This window comes from Strongylocentrotus purpuratus, unplaced genomic scaffold (genome assembly GCF_000002235.5).
Source record: "Strongylocentrotus purpuratus isolate Spur 01 unplaced genomic scaffold, Spur_5.0 spur5_scaffold_14, whole genome shotgun sequence".
Lineage (NCBI taxonomy): Eukaryota > Metazoa > Echinodermata > Echinoidea > Camarodonta > Strongylocentrotidae > Strongylocentrotus > Strongylocentrotus purpuratus.
Window position 1 is genome coordinate 36,462,854 of NW_022145599.1, and position 18,825 is coordinate 36,481,678.

General features: G+C 37.5%; 1 protein-coding gene across 2 annotated transcripts; it reads right to left on the bottom strand.

Annotated features, from left to right (window-relative positions):
- Window positions 1-10,523: 10,523 nt before the first annotated feature.
- LOC756072 lies at window positions 10,524-17,776 on the bottom strand. Of its 2 annotated transcripts, XM_001193367.4 has the most exons (4): window positions 17,693-17,776; window positions 15,767-15,917; window positions 13,888-14,263; window positions 10,524-13,117 (listed from the first exon to the last, which is right to left on the bottom strand). In XM_001193367.4, exons 2-4 carry the CDS (start codon window positions 15,876-15,878, stop codon window positions 12,610-12,612), a joined length of 996 nt encoding a protein of 331 aa, XP_001193367.2. In that variant the 5' UTR covers window positions 15,879-15,917; window positions 17,693-17,776; the 3' UTR covers window positions 10,524-12,609. The 2 variants fall into 2 exon arrangements, with proteins under 2 accessions (XP_001193367.2, XP_011675072.1); XM_011676770.2 differs by lacking the exons at window positions 15,767-15,917; window positions 17,693-17,776 and adding an exon at window positions 15,269-15,345.
- Between the last annotated feature and the right edge of the window lie 1,049 nt (window positions 17,777-18,825).

Below are 18,825 nucleotides of genomic sequence, written 5' to 3' on the forward strand. Positions count from 1 at the left end.
AATGAGGTCTAATTTTTAGCTGAAAGGCAGAAAGCACTGGTGTGATTCCAAAAGGATCTACGCATGTGTTTTTTAGTGTGTGAAGAAGATGAAAGTGTATGATGGATGAATTTTTAGTCCTTGTATAATATATACAGTCAAACCTGTCTATAGCGACCGCCCAAGGGAAACACATAAAGTGGCCTTTGTAGACAGGTTCCTTTAGTACATGATTCAATGAGAAACCATTTTCAAGGAAAACAACAAATGTGGCCTTTGTAGACAGGTGGTCACTAAAGCAGGTTTAACTGTATATACTCCTATCCAAACGATGATGTGCATATACATTGTACATGTATGCGTAAAAGTGTCTTGGTTGCTTATTGCTGTGTGCATGGTATTATACTGCAACATGTGAGTGCTAACGGGATAAGTTCTATGAGAGGGGGGAGAATGTGTATTTATAGGTGTGCAAATTGAAGAAAATGTGGCAACCTGCTGCTACTTTAAAATTTACAAGAGAAGTCAATTTCTGAATGAAGTACAAGTAGGCCTAGTGGTACTAAAGAAACAGAACAAAAGTTAAAAGCATAAATCAGCTGGGTGGTGAAAATTAGCAACAGAAAAGTCCCGAGCAAACAAAGAGAGAGAACTGATTAAACGCAGTGCAGAAGAGAAAACTAGTGTGTGTTGGTCATGTGATGAGAGGAGGATTGCAGAAGATCTTGCTGGAAGGAATGGTAGAGGGTAAACGAGAAAGGGGGAGACAGTGAACCACTTGGTTTGATGATGTAAAGTAATGGACTGGTCTTAACTACGGACGGAGAGGTTAGAACAAGGGTACATGACAGCAAGCGTTGGAGGTGCATAGCCGCCAACCCCTTCCAAAGGGACGGCGCTACTACTACAAGAAACGAGGAAGCGTGTGTTTACCAATGTAGGTCCATCTTGAACCAAAAGGATTTTTTTTTACAGTGTCGACACTTTCTGACCTCACAGTACGTTACCGGTGGGTCAAAGTTACTGTATGGTGTTTTATGTAATGGCATGGGTCACATGCCAACAGAAGACACTTTGGGGTGCAGATGATGATAAATTATTGGGAATTTGAAAGGGGAACTTTAAACCTATCTAGTAAAAGAAAAACCTTTGTCGTCATCTCAAAGGGTTGACTTATTCCACTATGGTTCTTGGAAGAAAGGAGTTTTAATGTTTTGCAGTTCTTTATTGATTACACTAGTTCAAGTTCAAGTTCACTTTATTCAATGCTTTCATTAAAAAATGTACAAAGGAAAACAAATATAAAAGTAAACAAATTATGCATGTATAACATGAGTATAACACAAGCGGAGAAAACAAGAACAAGGGGGGGGGGGGGGGCTAAACATGTACATGTATATTAATAATGAAAGACGGGGAGACCGGGCCTTGTGTAAAAGTCCGTCTCCAGTGATTGTATACAAAAACTACATTAGATGCTGTTTGTAAGTGTCGGCTTGCATGGTGATGTAGATATACAGTATACATATACAATACAATACATATACATAAAAACTACATTATCTAAATTATATATTTGTCAATAAAGAGGGGGGGGGGGGGGGGGAAGGTAATGAAGTTTTATATGCGACAGCTGTATAATGCCGACTTGTATGCCCTGAGCTCGTGCATTATCATCTCCCTCTATTACTACATGATGTGTTTGTTTGCTTGTTGTGAACTGATCATTAACTTTGTCATCACTCGCTTCCCTTCCTTTCCACCCTACTATACATGTATTTGTATCTATGACGTCATTATAGTTAATATCCTTGCCACGTGACTATAGCTGTCAATTTATTGCTGACGATGATATCAGAGTCCAAATTCCACCCAACATTTCCACTACGAAGATCAACGAGGCAAAAATGAAACATCACTCGCTTCCCTTCCTTTCCACCCTACTATACATGTATTTGTATCTATGACGTCATTATAGTTAATATCCGTGCCACGTGACTATAGCTGTCAATTTATTGCTGATGATGATATCAGAGTCCAAATTCCACCCACCATTTCCACTACGAAGATCAACGAGCTAAAAATGAAACAGTTACACACATAAACAATTTCAAGGTTAGGAGGTATCCTAGATATATATATATTATAAGGAGAAACCATATTTCAACACATATCATATTGACTAGTGTCTATTGCAAGGATGACTTGTTTTAAAAATCGATGGCATTATGTTGTCTATTACTTTGTAAGCTTTGGATTCATAGCTTTCAGCTTTCTCTTCGCTCTACTATGCATTTTCTTTCACTATCCAGAAGTTGCTTCGAGTAAAGGCGATCAAATCATGTTGGAGAAACAAAAACCGTACATATTGTTTAAACAACGACCTGATAATCTACCTCACTTTTGTCGAGGATTCAGGGTCTTTCCTCAACTGAATGGTCGTCAAGATGGTATCATTGTCCAAGTAACAACATCACGTGATCGCCCAGTATACTCGAAAAATGCTTCTACATATTCTTTCACAGAAGACATATATCTCGAAGGACCTAAAACTGGAAACCTCTCATATTATCTTCCAAGCTCATCGCGTGTTGACGTTACAAGCTGCGGACAAGAATTGAATAGTGATGATACTACATTGACTATTCCTATCTTTAATAATTACGGGAAAATGAAGAAATGGTTGAATTCGAAGGAACAAGACCCAGAATCGTCTGACGTCATTCTCTATGCCCAGTTTCCTCCATGTCCGACAATGACCACAGTCTCGTTCAATACAAGTGGATTCTCGGATGGAACATGGTATTTCTTATTGGGAATCGGACGCAAAAGTGATGAAGATGATTTTAGTGCTATCCTAGACATTCAATTTACCAAACATTTGTTGGAAATGACAAACCCGATAGATAATTGCACGGCCGATGCTGATGCCTACTGTGAACTCGATGCACCATCAGGAAATGATGTGTATCTCTTGTTGGAACATTCTCTGAACTCCACCTACCCATATGCGTCTTGGATACGTGTGTTTTGCTATAGATATGACTCATATCTTAGTGTTATGTATTTCCTTGTTCTTCCTCTTGGGATGTCGGTGTGTTCTTTATTATTCTACTGTATTCTAGTGTATTTTGGATATTGCCCGGGAGCTATGCTAGATGAATCGAGCGAACGCGAACCCGACCTACCCGGTGTGATGTATTGTGACGCCGGTACCTGGAGGACACATTTCGGTAGTTCCAATGGTGATGTACATTCAAGTCTACCGGATATCTCACCTCCCTCCTATCGACGAGCCGTGGACTATCCCAATGGTTCCTCGACGGAGATATACCAAGATGATTCTTCCCTGGCATATTTGAGTGCGTTGTATGACTTGGATGGATCTTTGGACATCACCATGGAAACCGATGCGGACAACCCGCCTGCTTATGATTCGTTATCTCCTTCTGATGATCGGTCAGGGCAAGGCGGGAACAGCGGCGTCGATCCACCCCCTGGTTACGAGACAGTCACTGAGGTGAACACGTCGGGCGTCATGAGGGGAGATGCGAACCCACCACCGTATGACACTGCAACCTATCGTCCCGATCAACTAGCCGAGGTAGACTAGGAATCGGTGACTGATATTAATTTTCACCTAGCTGCTTCACCAGCTAGTCCCTGGTTGCGAAGTTTCCAACATGTATTTCTTACATTTGTTTTAAATGCTTATAATTGATTTGTAATGTTTTGTTGGAAACATGAATAAATTTGAATTTGAATTTGAATTTGAAGTAACTCTCAAGCTAAACACAAAGGATGCATGTAACCATGGGGGATCGATCCAGATCTAGACAAGCCACCTGCGTTTTACTCGCTAACATGACTCAATCTCGTGCCCGGCCAAAACAAGCCAGCCAGCCAGGCGAGAGAGGCCGGACGTCCTCCACCCATCCCCTGAATATCATAAAGCAGCTTTCGAAGAAACTCGATGGCCGTACGTATAGGCCATAATCTTTTAGCCCATCCTAATGGCCAGCCAAGACAAGTACGGTGATCGCATCTATCCAGGAAAATCCAGGAGAAAGTAGAGGACACTAATTGAAGTTTGTCTTTAAAAAAAACTTGAAGTTTAGATTATTTATCATGTTTATGGCCAGTCTTGCCCTCTTGTATTTACAATAAACCTGATCAAAGAGCCAATGTACGTTTAGTATATATAGCGCCAACCAAACATCGTTCAGTTTTCTGTAAACTGAGTTTGATTTAAGCATCATCATTATGTTTTGGGAAAGATTATGTACACCATTCATGTGCTTTCGTTTCTGCTTAAATTGTTGAGTTTTACATATTGAAGTTTTATTTTTTATCTCATTGAATTGCTAATCAAAATCAAATGGAATTTAATTGATTTTCATATTATCATTCATTTTGTTTGTTTGTTACTATAGACATGTTTACATGATGTTGTTCTTTTTGTGAAATTGTGTAAAAACGCAATACAAGTATTGTACATCAGTAAAGTGAAATAGGTATTATTCGCATAAGGTATGCCTTTGGAGTTTGGAACGAACAGTTTAGATTATTTCCAATGTACTGAGGATGGATGATTATATAGAGTACCGAAGCAGTGACATCATAAAAAATATTGCTCTGGCTCGTAAAGTTATGAGCCAGAGCAATATAACACTGAGCTCCTATAGGAAATCTTTTTATTCAGGTGGTCATATCTCAGCCAATACTTAACATATTCAATTGGCTTTCGACATTTTGACTTTATTTTTGATGCACTTCCCGAAAATTAAAAAAAATGGAGAAATTCTAAAAATAGATTTTTGATGACGTCACACTTCACCACTCTATTGATGACTACCATAATGATTTGTTTTATTAATCTGATAAAATTGTAATTGTGACAACGATGCTTGTCATTTGATAAATTAACATCATCCAAAAATCCCTAAAGCAAGAGCTGACCAGGGAGGTGAGATAAAAATTTATCGGCAAAATTAGCTATACGCAAGAAAATGCCAATGGCCAGTATTTATAACAGTGTATAATAAATATTGTTTTTGATATTGCAATCAGGCGCGTACACAGGGGGGGGGGGGGGGGGGGGGGGTGTTTGGGGGGTTAAACCCCCCCTTTTGGTATTTTTTTGTATGTAAACCCCCCTAAACCCCTCCCCCCCGTTCTTTCAATATTACACTTGATACACTTGAATAATAAGAGCTGGGACCAGCAAAATCACCTTGTAACAGTTACCTCATTGTAACAGAGCTCTTTATAATGACGTTCCACTGTAGTGCTTCCTTGATTGATAAGATTGCTTTGTGTGTACTGTGAATGAGGTCCAAAAGGATCTATGCATGTGTTATACTGTTTGTGAAGAAGATATAAAGTGTCTGATGGATGAATAGTCTTTGTATAATGATATATATATATTGAGGGTTTAGTGACACAAAGACGTAACTCCATATTTTGCCAAACTGTGAAAAATGTGGGCTTTCCAGGAAACAAAGACTTAACGCCACCCAACACCCCATTGAAGTCAATGGCTAGTGAAACATAAACTTAACTCCTTAATGCCCAAGTGCTCAGTGACACATAAACCACTTTTTCTCTAAATGGAGTTGCGTCTTTGTGTCACTGACCCCTCGATATATTCCTATTCAAACGATAACGTGCATATAAAAAGTGTCTTGGTTCCATAGCGCTGTGAGTATGGAATTATACTGCAACAATGAGTGCTAACGGGATAATACACTCTATCACCTGAATTATAATATCGATAGACTTGTTTTTAATTTTTGTTTTCCTGTATATAGGCATATTTTCAGTAAGTCATTATCTCATATTCATTATCATGTAGAATATGCTCAGAGTGATAAGCAGCAATAAACCAAATCAAATTAACACTGATTGTATCATCGTATATTCTAAAGTAATCGAAGTGATGTATAATGCCCTACCAGAAGAACAGAAGAAAGTGTATTGAAAGAATATTAAAATGTTTCTTTAAAAAAGGTATAAATGAAGATATTCCAAACAAGTTGTATTATCATTACATTTTGAATGACTTTATGATCTTTATGAAGAGGCGGTCACCTCAGCTAAACAATTTTGTTATGAATGTATAAACCTTTAAAACTGTTATCATCTCGGTAGCATGCTCCGGTCAATTATTGGGGCGGGCATGGGGTATAGGCGGCATTTCGAACGCCATCTTATACATATCTAGTTCTCCCTCTTACTCATCTTGTAAACATATAACTCCATTTTCTTCTCAGTAATTCTTCTCTGATACAATGTATGAAACCCCCCTCCCCACCTCTCTTCTATCTCTCCATCTCTCTCTCTCTCTCTCTCTCTCTCTTTCTCTCTCTCTCTTTCTCTAGCTTTCTCTCTCTCTGTTTTTCTCTCTCTCTTTCTTTCTTTCTCTCTTTCTCTCTCTCTCTCTTTCTCTCTCTCTCGCTTTCTCTCTCTCTGTTTTTCTCTCTCTCTATCTTTCTTTCTCTCTTTCTTTCTCTCTCTTTCTCTCTCTCTCTCTATATAATATTCGTTCAATGTGCATTGTATTTATTTGTCCGATGTAAATTCAACATGGAAATTTTTTCGCTCAAATGTAAAATAAAAGACTCAGGCAAAGTGTACAAAGAACATAAATATAGTACAAAACAATAATTGGTGCTGACAAAATAATAGTCGTCTAAAATATTGATTTTTGTTTCCTTGGGTTACGTAATTTAACTGTCTTCGTGCATATTTATGAATAAGAATTAGTTACCACCATACACATAGAAAACTAAGCTTTTAAACTGAATTGGACTAAATCGGAATAAATCTGATAAATTAAAATGTAAATACTGAATTATATGGCAAATGCGTGATATTTAGTTACATGAACTGATTGAATACGGAACGAATGTGTTTATATTATCTTTCAATTATCCTCTTTATAACTTCTTCCTATCCCACTTCAGTTCTCTGCCTGATCTCTCCACATTTCTCGCCCTGTTATTCTTTCCTTCTTTATCGCTTTTACTGGTCGTTAGAAAATAATATAATTAATTACATTGCAATATAAAAACGACATTTATTATACACTGTTATAAATACTGGTCATTGGCATTTTCTTGTTTAGTCAACTTTGCCGATAATTCGGCTCTAGCTCTAGGGATGTTTGGATGATGGTAATTTATCAAATGACAAGCATCCTTGTCACAATTACGATTTTATCAGATTAATAAAACAAATCAATATAATCATCCATCCTCGGTATATTCGAAATAATCTAAACTGTTCGTTCCAAACTCCAGAGGTATACCTTATGTATATAAAACCCAGTTCCTTACTGATGTACTGTCTTGTATTGCGTTGGTAGACAATTTCATAAAAAGAGCAACATATTATGTGACTATGTTTACAGTAAAAAATTTAAATAAAAAAAAGGTAATATGAAAATCAATTAAATTCCATTTGATTTTGATTAGCAATTCAATGGGATAAAAATAAAACTTCACTAGGTAACACTCAACGATTTGAGCAGAAACGAAAGCACATAATTATGAATGGTTTACATAATCTTTCCCAAAACATATTATCATGCTTAAATCATACTCAGTTTACAGAAAAATGAACGATGTTTGGTTGGCGCTATATATACTAAACATACATTGGCTCTTTTATCAGGTTTATTGTAAATACAAGAAGGCAAGACTGGCCATAAACATGATAAATAATTTAAACATCAAGATTTTTTTTAAAGACAAACTTCACTTAATGTCTACTTTTTCCTGGATTTTCCTCGATAGATGCGAGATAGACCCATCGCCCATAATAACAGGGAATCTTTCATTATTCAAAGACAATATCTTTTGTAATTTTTGTTTCTAACTAGATACTTTATTACTCTAAGAAAAATAAACGGTAATAAATTGAACTCTTCTTTGTTTAAAAGGGCGTTCATCATAACATTTTAACGATATAAGTTAAAAAATACACAAAATAATATTGGGTACAAAGTTAAGATGCTAAAGGCGCATACTAATAATTATACAAAGAGCATCTATTTCCCTGGCTTTATCCTGGTTACCCTATAAGGCGATCAAAGCATCCAATAATTACTTCCTACCAGGTATTCATTGGCACCTGGGTGTCGAGTGACAAATGAAAATGAATGCCTTGCCAAAGGACATTAGTGCTACATGGGACTCGAGCAGCGGACCACTTGATACAAGAATACTTATCATAAGTTACAGATGGCAGATATTGCCTCGATCTCTCCCTGGCCTAACTCGGCTGGTGACGACCATAGCCATGAGAATCAAGATGGGGACAAGATAGCTTCGTGATTGAAGGTGGGTTGTCCGTTATACCATGGTTATATCCATCGAGTGCAGCCCGATTAAGAGCTGCTTCATAACCAGGGGGTTGGAAGTGTTAAGTTAGGGATCACACCGATCACCGTGCTTGTCTTGACTGGCCATCATCAGAATAGGCTAACAGACATTATAGCCTATTACGTAGATCCATCGAGTTTACTTCAAGAGCTGCTTCACATTAACCAGGGGATGGCTGGAGGAAGTCCCTCTAGATCTCTCGTCTGGCTTATTTTGGCCGGTCACGAGGTTAAGACAGTCAGGTTAGCGAGAAAAAACGCAGGTGACTCGTTTAGATCTGGATAAATCCCCTTGGTTACATGCATCCTTTGCGTTTAGCTTGAGAGTTACTTCACGACCAGGTATTGGCTGGGGAAGCAGGTGAAAATTAATATCAGTCACCCATTTCCTCCTAGTCTACGTCGGCTAGTCGATCGAGAGGGTGGGTTGCAGTGTCATACGGTGGTGGGTTCTCAGCTCCCCTCATGACGCCCGACGTGCTTACCTCAGCGACTGTCTCATAACCAGGAGGTGGCTCGACGCCGCTGTTCCCGCCTTGCCTTGACCGATCATCAGATGGAGATAACGAATCATAGGCAGGTGGGTTGTCCGCATCGGTTACCATGATAATGTCCGAAGATCCATCCAAATCATACAACGTACTCAAATATGCCAGAGAAGTATCATCTTGGTATATCTCCGTCGAGGAACCATTGGGATAGTGCACGGCTCGTCCATAGTCAGGAGGTGAGATATCCGGTAGACTTGAATGTACATCACCATTGGAATTATAGAGATGTGTCGTCCTCCCGGTATCGGCATCAAAATACCTCACACCTAGTAGGTCGGGTTCGCGTTCGCTCGATTCATCTAGCATAGCTCCCGGGCAATATCCTAAATACACTAGAATATAGTAGAATAAGAAAGAACACACCGACATCCCAAGAGGCAGAACAAGGAAATACATAACACTAAGATATGAATCATATCTATAGCAAAACACACGTATCCAAGACGCATATGGGTAGGTGGAGTTCAGAGAATGTTCCAACAAGAGATACACATCATTTCCTGATGGTGCATCGAGTTCACAGTAGGCATCAGCATCGGCCGTGCAATTATCTATCGGGTTTGTCATTTCCAACAAATGTTTGGTAAATTGAATGTCTAGGATAGCACTGAAATCATCTTCATCACTTTTGCGTCCAATTCCCAATAAGAAATACCATGTTCCATCCGAGAATCCACTTGTATTGAACGAGACTGTGGTCATTGACGGACATGGAGGAAACTGGGCATAGAGAATGACGTCAGGCGATTCTGGGTCTTGTTCCTTCGAATTCAACCATTTCTTCATCTTCCCGTAACTATTGAAGATAGGAATAGTCAAAGTAGTATCCTCAGTATAAAATTCTTGTCCGCGGCTTGTGATGTCAAAACGCGATGAGCTTGGGAGATAATATGAGAGGTTTCCAGTTTTTGGTCCTTCGAGATATATATCTTCTGTGAAAGAATATGTAGAAGCATTATTGGAGTATACTGGGCGTTCACGCGATGTCGTTACTCGAACAATCATACCATCTTGACGACCATTCAGTTGAGGAATGACCCTGAATCCTCGGCAAAAGTGAGGTAGATTATCAGGTCGTTGCTTGAATAATATGTAAGGTTTTTGTTTCTCCAACATGATTTGATCGCCTTTACTCGAAGCAACTTCTGGATAGTGAAAGAAAATGCATAGTAGAGCGAAGAGGAAGCTGAAAGCTATAAATCCAAAGCTTACAAAGTAATAGACGACATAATGCCATCGATTTTTAAAACAAGTCATCCTTGCAATAGACACTAGTCCGTAAAGTATGTGTTGAAATAAGGTTTCTCTTCAGAATATATATCAAGAATACCTCCTAACCTTGAAATTGTTTATGTGTGTAACTGTTTCATTTATAGCTCGTTGATCTTCGTAGTGGATGGGTGGAATTTGGACTCTGATATCATCAGCAGCAATTAACAGGTAGCTATAGTCACGTGACAAGGATATTAAATATAATGACGTCATAGATACCAATACATGTAGAGTAGGGTGGAAGGGAAGGGAAGCGAGTGATGAAAAAGTTGATGATCAGTTAACGACAAAAAACAAACAAACTAATCATGTACCTGTAGTATTAGAGGGAGATTCAATTCAATTCAATTCAATTTTATTTCGTCCAGTAATAACACGGAAATTCATCGTGGGATTTTACATATTGCGTTTACATTAAAATCATGTATAAAAAGATATCAAAAGCATGACATTGAAATAGGAAATAATTATATTCAAAATCGGTTAGAAATTTGAAAAACATAACATGACATCGACACAATGCACAAATATACATAGTAAAAAGGCCCCAAGATTTTCAACATAGCTTTAGTACACAATACCCCGATCCCTTTCACACCCACCCCAGAAACTCATCCTAGCCGGAGGGACATAGAGAGAGAGAGAGAGAGAGAGAGAGAGAGAGAGAGAGAGATAGGGGGTATTATACATTGTATCAGAGACTGAAATTACTGAGAAGAAAATGACGTTGTATGTTTAGAAGATGAGTAAGAGGGACAGATAGAATGTTTAATGAAGAACTAGATAGCTAAGATGGCGTTCGAAATGGCCACCAATACGCCCTGCCCCAATTAATTATGACCGGATCGGAAGTGCATGCCACAGAGATGATAACAGTTCACAAGGTTCAAATACTCATAACAACCTTCTTTAGCTGAGATGATCGCCTCTTCATAAAGATCATAAAATCATTCGAAATGTAATGAGAATACAACTTGTTTAGAATATCTTCATTTATGTCTTTTTGTTAAAGCCCCACTGCACCACCTATAGCTACTTGCGCCCTCGTTATGGCGAATGCCTATAACGGGTGCCTTTTGGTCCCCCATGTCCATGATCCCCTTTTTTAAAATGTTAATTGAAAGCTGATTTGATGAGATAACCACCTGTCAGTGACCTTGCAGGGAGGTCTAACCCCTGGCCACAAGTGCAGACGGGCTTTAAGAAACATTTTAATATTCTTTCAATAGTACACTTCCTTCTGTTCTTCTGGTAGGGCATTATACATCACTTCGATTACTTTAGAATATACGATGATAAAATCAGTGTTAATTTGATTTGGTTTATTGTTGCTGTCACTCTGAGCATGTTATACATCATACTGAATATGAGATAATGACTCACTGAAAATATGCCTATATACAAGAAAACAAAAATTGAATACAAGTCTATCGATATTGTAATTCAGGTGGTAGAGTGTATAACAACAAGCATTTAAATATCATACAAAAAGTTGGAAGTGGTACGTCAACGAAAATAAAAATTGGCAGAAAACTTTGCGTTGATTTTGATTTAAATCATTCTTGGCTTCACCATGATTATGTTAAAGTTAAATAACAACAAAACTACAATCTTAAACAATGTATAAATTTAAATTTATCCAGACACAATCATAAGATATGAAAGTACATTACAACACATGACTTCGATTTACAGAAACTTGTGCATTTTGTTTGTATTTCAATGGGAAGTAAACGATATTAACTTTATTATTAATAGCTAACGCTTGATAGTTTGTGCATGACGTTTGAATAGTTTTCCATTCTTGCACTAAGTAGACCTATCGTTTTGAAGACATGGGTCAAATGGGTGTATTCTATATATACCAAGGCAAGCATGAACATGCACACTCCCCCTCCCTGCTTAAGTTTGCTTTTGCAGCCCAGAAAAAACACAGAAAAGGCGGTGATCATTAGAATTCAAATTTAAAGCAGTATTTAGTTTTTTCCAATAATATTCCATAAATTTGTTATAGAAAAACATTAAAGAATGCAATGTATTAAGCAAAACATTTCAACAGCATGGAAATAACATGAAATGATCGTATGTTTACGGTTATAAGGTTATCATTATTTAGAAAATAATATACTTTGCTAAGCCTTTACTTTAAAGCCGTGGCATTATGTGAGTTCACCCACTGATTCGGAACTGGTTTTACTATTAAAAAGAAATAAAACTTTATATGCTACTAATTAGGGATTGGATGCTGGAGATAGTCCAGGCTTCTTCTCTTCTAGTTTTCCCCTTTTCCTTTTTTTTTTTTTTTTTTTTTTTTTTTTTTTTTTTTAGGGGGGGGGGGGGGGGTCGGGGGCAGGTGCCCACCTACCCCCTGTACCTACGCCACTGTTTTAAAGGAAATGTCAATTCGGGTTACAGGCCTCTACTTTAATTAACAGCATCATCATAAATCTTCTTATTTGTCATAGATATGCTCGGTACATCACTATCCTCCTCATTGAAAATATATTCATTGCCTTTCGCTTTTGACCGGAGAGCAGGTTTATTATCTAAACTCTCTCTAACAAAGACCACTAGAACAAACTTAATAACGAAGCAAAGCCCTCCCAAAGCTAGGAGAACAGCGTTGAAGATCGACGTCGAACTGTCTGGGTCCCAATTCTCTGAAAGGACCCCTGAGAGGGCCCAGATAATCGTCGGGTAGACCGTGAATGTATAGCGAAGATAACGGTCCCAGTAGAACGTATCGACGACGAAGTAGACGACGACCTCGGCTGTGAGGATGGAGAGAGAGATGAGGCTAGAGGATAGGTTTTTGACATCGGCCAGGTAAGTGAGAGCGATAGAGAGATTGATCAGGGTTGCGATGCTCGTCCATGTTGCGTAGACAGCTAGACCGTTCTGAATAAGGATTCGATTGCACCACAGATCTACCCTAAGGTTGTAAATTAAAATAGATTGATGTCAAAAGAAAGCAAACTGAACAACAATGCAAGTCTAGCTTTCATTCAAAGATTGATTTCCGGCCTTTTGACAATTAAACATACACAGGAGGTAAGTTGATTAATGTATTATAAATGTCAATTGTCATAAATGGGGAGGAGAGGTCTGAGAAGGGTGTGGCATCACCACTCCTGTATTCATATTTTTGTTGGTAAACTTATAACTTTCGAGCGTTTCAGCTCCAATCCCTACCACCATCAAAAAGAGGTGATCACCTTTCTCCCTTTTCGTTTCGATTCTCTGTCGGCGAATTTAAAACCTTATATAACTACTATACCCTTAACCCATGAATTTAGAATAATATAGAGACACCTATAATGCAGTGTCAGACAGAGGCCAATTATCTCGAAAATAGTTCTTTAGATGATATAGCTATCTAGAGAATTCGCTGTCTGTCATCAACTATCCCGCAAAAATCCTTCAACGAACCAACAAAATTCTCCCTTATCAAGAAATTTCAAGGGATTTTTCGCGGTAAATTCTGTCTGTCATTACGTAAGTGAGTTATCTAGAAAGCTATTATCTAGGTAATTCAAGGTGGACCGGGAAAATTGTCTGTGACATCGCCTACTAGGGCTACTAGTCTGTAAGAAAATGAATGTATTATAATAACTTGTGTCATAACAACTTCATATCTACGAACGATGCATAATCATGTTGACACACAGATCTCAATATCATGCGATACTTATAGAATCTTACTTGTGATTAGTTTCCATGACGTCACGGTACTTCTCCACGTTCCTGTGGTTGAGCCAGAGGCAGACATACACGGTGAACGCTAGCATACACGAATCGGCCAACGACCACGCAAACTCCCTCCTGCTGAACAAGAACAACCACACGATGTTGAAGGCGAGGTTGAGCGAGAACACGGCGAGAAAGTTGGCCGTGACAACGGGCGGGTTCATGTAGACTGGTCCGTTCTTGTTCCTACGGCAGACGGTGGTGAGGATATAGATGATATAGATCAGCATCCAGATGTAGATGACTGCCCAGACTAAGAAGGTCCAACCTGCTGGGGTGACCAGGACCGGGTACGTGTCGGATATCTCTTCAGTAGTGTTTGGAAACCATCCTGGAAGACGTGGTAAATCATATAAATAGAAACTCTTATTGAGGAGCTAAAAGAAATATATAATATCATGAATATTTTTTTCTTCTTTCAAATAGAGATGTGATGCATCAATAGTGACAATAATCTTTCTCATGTCTCTGCAATTACAGCTCCTGAGAACATTTTGGAGACTTTCAATCCAAGGAAACCACACTCTCCGGATAATTTTAACCTCCTTGACTCTCAATGGTTATCCTGCTGTAAAATACTCTACACCTACTTCAGATCTTGAGAACTCTTTCTCATTTCCAATTTTAAATTGACTTTATTCTCGGTCAAGGTACTTATGACTGAATCCTGTATAATGATGATATTCGAGGAGGCGCGATAGCTCAGTTGGTAGAGCAGTGGTCTCGTAATCCGGCGACCATGGTTCGAAAGCAAGGCGATACGCTAGTGCCCTTTGGTAAGGCATTAATCCTCATTACCAGGTCTCTTGGAGAAGACCTAAAGCAGTCGGTCCTCTGGTTGCTTAACAAGCATTCATGCTTTCTTGGCAGTCAGGTAAAATAACCACTGAATCTTGCATAGGATTGTAATGATGATATTCTTAAATACAATGTTCATAATCGTGATCATAGTCCCTGTTACCCTCGCTGCACATAAGTAAATTTTCAAGGAACCAGTCCACTAATGATTAACAGGATGAGCATAATGATAATATATTGTTACTATGGTAACTAACCAGCTGGGTAACTATGTACAATAGGGACTTTTAGATTTGTACAACGACAACGTGGACTGCTACGTGTGACGTCCTTTTCAGGCAGCCTTAAAATGATGTCACACGTAGAAGTCCACGCAAATCTAAATGTCCGTAAGAGCTAGTACACTCAGGACTTGTGTTAAGATGAACATTATTTATGTTATCTTGGTTACTTACCAGCGATGTTACCATGTACAGTAGCTAGTACACTCAGGACTTGTGTTAAGATGAACATTATCTATGTTACCATGGTTACTTACCAGCGATGTTACCAGGTACAGTAGCTAGTGCGCTCAGGACTTGTGTTAAGATGAACATTATCTATGTTACCATGGTTACTCACCAGCGATGTTACCAGGTACAGTAGCTAGTGCGCTCAGGACTTGTGTTTAGATTAATATTATCTATGTTACCATGAATACTTACCAGCGATGTTACCAGGTACAGTAGCTAGTGCACTCAGGACTTGTGTTTAGATGAACATTATCTATGTTACCATGGTTACTTACCAGCGATGTTACCAGGTACAGTAGCTAGTGCGCTCAGGACTTGTGTTAAGATGAACATTATCTATGTTACCATGGTTACTCACCAGCGATGTTACCAGGTACAGTAGCTAGTGCGCTCAGGACTTGTGTTTAGATTAATATTATCTATGTTACCATGAATACTTACCAGCGATGTTACCAGGTACAGTAGCTAGTGCACTCAGGACTTGTGTTTAGATGAACATTATCTATGTTACCATGGTTACTTACCAGCGATGTTACCAGGTACAGTAGCTAGTGCACTCAGGACTTGTGTTAAGATGAACATGGCGAGCGTGAAGAACGCCATGAATAGAAAGAGATAGTCGTGCTCGGACGCCATGTCTGTTTCTTTTGTCGTTTTATCACCTACAAATCAATCCTTTAAATGAAGAAGAAAAGGAAAAAAAAGTTATGCTTTACAAATGTTATATTACGCGCTTTATAAAATGTTGCATATATCGCCACTATTTCAATAATTTGCACGTTTTAATTTGGAAATGTGAAACATGCTGTTTTTGAAAACATCACTGTAGACGTCTATGTCAAGATTGCCCCACCCCTTTAATGTCCAGTTAGCACTTGGATTGTTATCTTGATCTGTGTATTAAGGGGATTACAATGAATGGATGACTAAATGTGCAAAGAGGTCATTTAATACAGCTTATTGGCGTTATTTTGAATAAGACAGTCACCTTGATAAAGCTTCATTTAATACTGATATACTAGACAACTTCATTTAGATTATATAATATCAACAACAAATTCACCTCTTTTCATTGTCTTTTGATTAATATTTATTCATGACATGTATGATTTAGAACTTTAAAATGACTATTTTAAACAATTCAAGGAAGCATTGTTTCTTTTATCAAAGTTTTTTAAATTTTATTCAGGCGATTGTTTCTATAAACTAAATCATATCGCAAAAAAGGTGGCGTTACCTTCGACCTATATATCTCCTATCACTGGTCAATACGCATTGTGTTGTTTACTTAGTCTAAGGAGGGATTTATCCTTGTTGATAATTTCAGATTATACAAGAATAAAGGCACGAGGGCAATTGTACATTAAACGGTTATTTACGAAGTTAACTTGAAACAGAGGAGCTTCTCTAATTCAAGTTTATGTCAAAACGGTTGACATAGTTCCATAACTTTCTTCTTTGATTGATAAATTATAAATGATACTTTGAAAAATTGTCGGTTATTTTCTTGGTCTCTAGTTATTGTTATGTACTGCTATTTACGATTCATTGCCAGAAGTACCTTTTAGTATTGTATGTTTCTAATGCTGCCGAAAATTGTTTACATCTATATGGAATGCAGAAGAAAATAAATCAAATCAAATTCAAATCAAATGATTTAATGTATAATCAACTTTGCATGACGATACATAGAGAATATAAAATGAATTTGAATTATATGTTTTAGACTGAAGTCAAGTTTTAAGGTTTTTCAGGTAATTAAGCATGTCAAGTGCGTTGATTATCTTAAACATTTCTCAATTGAAGCCGATTGAATGACCCTAAAGTCTTCTCTGTTCATTGCCCCTTGCCAGAGGTAGAGGTAGATAGAAGAGAGAAACACACAGGTAGGTATACCCAGATGTTGTGTATCCGGAAAGGTTGAGTATCCGAAGAATTGATTTAAAACAAAAATTTGAATAAGATTACATGCAATATTTCATAAAAAATTGAGACCTATATTAGACAATATTATAAAGGACACAAATTATGAGTTCAGTGCTATTTGATCATTTCGACGAATATCTATGTTAAATCTGGAGACAAAAGAGAAGGCTTTATGTTTGTTAAGTGTCCGGACACCCAACAACCAAAAGAGAGGCAAATTAAGGTGCAGAAAGAGAACAAGAACCTACAGGTACACGAACAGAAAGAAAGTCTGTCGAAACGATTTACATAGAAGAAAGTTTAACGAGTACTCTCGAATGCATGATCTCGTTGAGAAACGAAAATATGAAAATCTCTGGATCAAAAGTACAGTAAAAAAATCTCGTGAATAGACGAAAAGCGTTATCAATTAATCTTAAGAATCGTTTGATATTATTCACAGCGTCATTTAGAAAGTTTTGGTTATTAATTAAAACATTACAGCATAACAGATTATAAAATCAATGCATCAAGAAATTACTCACCAGCTCTCCAAGTCTGTCTCGCCTGCATGTGACGAGAAACTGTCCACCAACAAATTACTATACCAGGTCAGCACAAGGATTCCTGATTTTCAGCAGAGATTATGTGTTTCGCGTACTAAACCAGATTTATTGGTCGATAACAGTTGCCATGTAATGGGAGGTACCAGCGCTTAGACAAATAATGCAATAAGGCTTCTTATCTAATCTTCCAAGTACGTCGGTCATCGTCATATGGTTTGTTTTAAGTGTTTCTTTTCTTCTTGAATTATACAATCCATCAAGCTTTGTTCGATAATAATAAATTTGAATTGAAAATTGGCTGCTTCATGTAGCATGTTCGATGCGTCTGCTAATTCCCTGATAATTGAACTATCATAACTAAATAACCCTTAAATTACTTGAAAGAAGCATACAATGTTAATCGAATCGTCTTATGGGAACTATATAGAGAACCTTTAACCATTTCATGCTGCCCTACTTTACCAAATTAGGAAGCAAATGTAGTTTGCTTGATGGTAAGTGAAGGCATACCGTCAGATATTTTACAGAAGCATTACATTTTCTCTCTCAGTATATAAATACAGTTTCGTTTGAATTTTCTCTTCTATATAAACACAGTTTTTGTTTTAGTTGATATGAATTTTGTCAGAGTAAAATAAACATCAAGCCACACCATTGAACCGATTGTCTAAGTTAATGAATAGGTTTCAACACCTAAAAAAAAAAACTTTGGAAGAACGAGAAAGCAAGTAAATAGGAAAGGCTCTAGCATGTTAAATATTAATTTTTATTTTTAGTAACATAATTCATAATAACAACTCTATCCAAAAACTTTGATTTGGAGTCATTTTGTTGTCCTTTTTTGTAGATTAATTCAACAAATATTATCACAAAGAGTTCTCTTTGCTTTATGATAACATCACCATTATGCAAGACCCATTATTGTGTTGACATTGTAGTACCTTGAAGAAAAAAAAAGGAGGTCAGTATTGTTTGCTGATGTTGGTTTTCATAACCGATAAAAAGAGTCCTAGTGATAATATATGATATCATTATGATATAATGGTAATTTGCCATTATACAACCGTATTATATCATTATATTTATGTTATTATGTGAAGCTTATTCAATAT